Genomic DNA, 4,940 nt, shown 5'->3' on the forward strand with positions numbered 1-4,940 from the left:
CGTGTTTGCAGGGATCCGGGAGCAGTCAGAGATCAAACAGAGTGTATCTAAACTGGCTGATGAGGTGAGTGTTGACTCTATACTGTATGTATATCTATATGTATAAAGGCCAGACCAATGCAACTAGTCGCAACTCCTTTCAACAAAACAGTTTTAAGGCCAGTCCACACTCCACACCAATGGCGGGGGCGGCCATAGCTGAATGGTTAGTGAGCCCGCCTAGGGAGCCAGAGGCCCTGGTTGCCCCAGGTTCGATTCCAGGCCAGGTCAGCATATGTGTCGATGAAATGAAATTTGTCCCTGAGCAAGACTCTTAACCCCTAATTGCTCACAGGTTCTCATTGGAAACAAGACCGCAAGGACTTTCATGAACGACCTGTTAAAAAGGAATTAATGCAACTCCTTGCAACTGCCATTTGGGATAATGGTTGCAAGTAGTTGCATGTTGCAAGGAGTTGCAAGGAGTTGCATTGGTGTAGACTGGCCTTAATGTTCAGTTTGATCATTTTGTTCTGTGGAGTCTGTATGTACAGTACGTACTCATATATGATGTAGACATTATGGGAAGGAAGAAACACATGCAGGCGGATACAGACAGTATGTACATCCACTAATTAGGTCCCAGAGTCATTCCATGTTGTTTTAAAGTACATTTATTCTGTGTGTTTCCTCACTGTAAAGATGACCAGTCTCTCCAAGCAAGTCTCTCAGCTCAGTCAGGAGCTGCAGATAATGACACGCCTGCTTAAGCCCCTCCTTCTGACAGCACCACAGCCAATCCTTACAGCCCTGACACCGACATTGACCCCATCGTGTCCTGTCAGCAGCAGCCGACCGGCCTCCAGCACCTCCCTCGGAGTCCCGCCCTGCTCCTTCCAGAGAACTGATATGTGCTCCCTGTTGGACAGCGGAGACGCGGGGGCCGTAGACTTGCGCGGATGCCTCCTCCCCACACCTCATTCACTGTGCAGGCCTCCCTCCTGTCCCGCTCCACCACAGCCACCCCAGCCTACCTGCCTGGGGGGGAGCGCCGAGGAGCCCGGGTGCTCTGACCTTCCTTCGCCCGGGGGAGGAGACCGAGAGCTCTCCCAGGTCCTCCGGAGCAACGGGATGTTCTCCCCCCTTCTCCAGGACCAGCCTCCCCAGGCCTGTCGCACCCCGTCGCCCTCCCTCTCCTTCACCACGTCTCTCTCCTCCTCCTCCTCCTCCTCGTCTCTCTCTCCCTGCCAGGGCCCCCATCACCCCCGGCCTGGCGGTCTGCTCCCCCCGCCCCCCTCCCAAGACACCCCGCCCCCTCCTCCCCGCCTGGCCTCCCACTGCTCAGCTCCCCCGTCGCTCACCTCCTCGCCAGCGTACCACAGCTTAGGAGCCTCCTGCTCCTCCGCCTCCCCTCCTGCCCTGCCTCTCTTTCCCCCTCCCGCCTCCTCCGCCCTCTCCCTGGACTCCACGAGCGAGAGGCGAGGGGGCGGGGGAGGTGCCCTGACTCCTCCCTGGTCTCACTCGCAGCTGCATCGGGGAGGAGGGGCGGGGGCTAGACTCGGAGCTCGCCCCCAGGAGCTGGAGATGAAGCAGTGGGGGAGGAGGCCAGAGGAGGAGTCCTCTGCAGAGGACATCAGCTTCATCGATGAGGAAGAACCAGCGCTATGAAAGAGAGAGAGAGAGAGAAATGCAGCAAAAGTGAGAGTGTGAGAGAAAACAAGCCGGAGGAAAATAACACTACCATTGAATCACAATGGCTGAAAGAACCGAATGGATAGAAGAAGGAATGGCAAACAGAATGGAGACAGTGCCAGTTTGTGCTGGAAGCGACAGACACTCCTAAAAGAGACACACAGCCATACATACAGAGATAAAAAACATGTGTCAAAGTCACACTCCTGCTCTCTTCAGGCCTATACTGCAGAACTACTTCTGCTCACTCCGTCTTGTGAAGTTTCAACACTTGAGTGGAATCCAGAGGTACTTAAAGCCACTGGGGACCCTGTAGCACAATGTCGCTGATTTAAGATATTTCCCATGAGAGCGCCAGAACCAGTGAGCCCAGTTTTTGGCTCCAAACTAACTTAACTCAACAGAACAGAACATGGGTTTTGAGTACTGTTGTTAACCCCACATAGATGGACGACCCAGATGCCTGTCCAGATGTTTCAGCAGCCTTGTCGTTGACTCCTAAGGGCGGGGTGTCTACACGATGTCTCCAGCTCAGCACAGGAAGCATGCGTTTACCCACGTTAGATCATCCAAGCCACCCTGCTGGGACTGGGAATGTAAACTCCTCATTCAGTCTCCACCTGTTTCAAGTCATCTCATCTCTTGAACTGAAAACCCCACATAGACATTTTCCTGTTGAACACGCACACACACGCACGCACACACGCGCACACACACACACACACACACACACACACACACACACACACACACACACACACACATCTGCAGAGACATCCTTTTAAATATGTGAGCTTGTTCAGATTTTTTTGACAGAGTATGCCATATTTTCCTTTCCCCTTGTGTATCCCTCCAAGAACATCTTTTGGGGTACACAAGCTAAGCTAAGCTTTCAATACATGAGTGAGTGAGTGAGTGAGTGAAGGACCAGCCATGTGAGCGAATGTGTATGAATTCATGGAAAGCCGCAATGGACATGGCAGAGGTTCTGATCTAGAGATGGAGACAGATGTGCCAAAGCCCAAGGCCAGATCAAAGGCACGGTAAAGAAGTTAGACCACGTCATGTAAACCAGAGTCATTGATAGTACAAATATACTGCATATCACTATCTGTGACCGTTTATTACCAGCCAACATTATACAGGTAAAGACTGAGTTACACTTAGTTGCGTGCAGGTGCCACATGCTGGAAATAGCTGATCTACTGTAGATCAGCCATTTTTGGTATGCTACACTGGCACGTAACTAAGTGTAGATCAGGCTTGAGATAATTCCTACAGCACCCCCGAGCTTTAGCCATTCAACCATTCGTGCCTTCTCCATATATGATGACATACGACTTCTCAAGAGATATTTAACTATTGGCTGACTGGCAAGCATTTGATCACGCATCACCATTAACACTGCACTGCACTTCATTTAAAATGAACTAATTTATTTATATATTTATTTTTTTGTTGATGAATGAGGGAAGTGTTAGGAAATCTTACCTTATCATCACAGTGTCCAGCAGGTCGACTGCGGGGGACTGGGTTAAGGATGATGTGCTCCCCCCTCCCCTTTTAAGCTCTAATTACTCAACGTGTGTAGCCTTTTACTCTCCTACAGTATGTAGCGCCAACACACACACACACGCGCACACACACACACACACACACACACACACACACACACACACACACACACACACACACACACACACACACACACAAAACACAACAAGCCACCTCCTGAACACAAACGCAGGTACACACAATCATCATCATCTGCAATTCCTGCCTTGACACCTGAGCTTAAATGCTGGTACAAGACAGCGTACCCAGGCAGCATCATCCCTACATGACGGTTTGACGACTACCTGACCTAGCATTATGCTGTCAGCGACGTTCTACTGTGTGCAGGATAGGCCAACCACGCCTTCTTTGTAATATAGGGCAGGCAGATTTCTGGTTTCTATTTTCTGTAGAGGATGCAGGGGAGGGGAGGGGAGGGGAGGGGAGGCGGGCGGGTTTGGACTGTTTTCACGTCAAAATATACTAGTTTGTAAAGCAGACGTCCCACTGAGAACACCAGGAGTTCTGATTCTATTAGGGTTCCTATTGGACAGGGTGAAAGGGCTCCATTAACATTAACATGTCACAATAGGCGCACATACGGGCAAAAATAGGCAAACTTTCGGTGAACATTCAGTGAAAACAGCCGATCTACAAGCTCACAACGTGTCGCAAAGATATGTTATTTTCTCTATTTGACATACAACAAAGTATATAGGGTTTAAGTGGTTATGGGGTTTTAAATCAAATGCATGTCAAAAGCTATTTGCATGAGGAATGTGCCTGCTTATGATCTATTGACAGATGACAGGGAGGTGGCATTAAACAGGCCGCTGACCTACTGGAGGTTATTGGGCTTCAGATGTATTTTAACTACTGTTACAGAAACTTTACCAGGAATAAATACTGTACAATAAAGAAGTGTTGTTTTATAAGATTTATAAGACTCCTGTGCTTTGTCTGTCTGTAAAGGGTAAAAAATATTGGTACTAAAAAATACTGACACCGGGATACTAACACTAGGATACTGACACCAGGACCAAAATACTGACTCCAGGATACTGAGCATTATTCTGATACCGGGATACTGACCTTTCACGAAAGCAGAATTAGGGGTTAAGCCTGGATTTAACACCTATCCTGGCTTAATTTAGCCAGGATTAGCGATGAATCGGTTTCATGAAAGCTGAATTATCTTGCCAGATTAGTTTAGTCAGAGCACCCTGGATAAGTTTATCCATGACTCGATTTCACAAAAGAAAATTTACGCAATCCTACCTTAGTTACCATGGAAATTTAGCTGTGAAGTATACGAAAGCGTATTACTGCACTGTTTCTTATTTTTATTTTCATTTGAAATAAAATGTCACTGACATCACAAGGTATTCTTCATTTTACGTATGGTCCAGTATATTATTAATTCACATCAGTCACTGTATTCCAGTGGGGCAAGGCAGCCTACTGTAAGTCTTAAACAAAATATATAAAACATAACCCTAACCCTCAACAGTGGGATAAAATCAATATGGTAACGTCTTATGCAAATGAGCCATGCGTTCGAATGTAAACAAGTCGCTAGTGCAGTCTGGATCTGTCATCACCATCATGGATGAACTTCAACCTGGTGTTTGCACTTTCTCAATTTTTGACCCGTTCACTCATCTACATAAACGTTCGGATTTCAAATGTAACGTTTTTCACCCTGGCGAGGGTGG

The 4,940-nt window shown here is 48.0% G+C and overlaps 1 protein-coding gene across 1 annotated transcript in view; it reads left to right on the forward strand.

The window, feature by feature from the left end:
- Positions 1-1,647, forward strand: part of kcnh3 (potassium voltage-gated channel, subfamily H (eag-related), member 3) — a gene marked incomplete at both ends in the record, with an annotated part of 137,803 nt that extends 136,156 nt beyond the window's left edge. The window contains 2 exons of the mRNA XM_084084393.1: positions 12-64; positions 682-1,647. Coding sequence (XP_083940519.1) covers positions 12-64; positions 682-1,647 — 1,019 coding nt within the window. The remainder of the gene's footprint in view (positions 1-11; positions 65-681) is intronic.
- Between the last annotated feature and the right edge of the window lie 3,293 nt (positions 1,648-4,940).

This window comes from Gymnoscopelus microlampas, assembly GCF_963454915.1.
Source record: "Gymnoscopelus microlampas genome assembly, chromosome: 17".
NCBI lineage: Eukaryota > Metazoa > Chordata > Actinopteri > Myctophiformes > Myctophidae > Gymnoscopelus > Gymnoscopelus microlampas.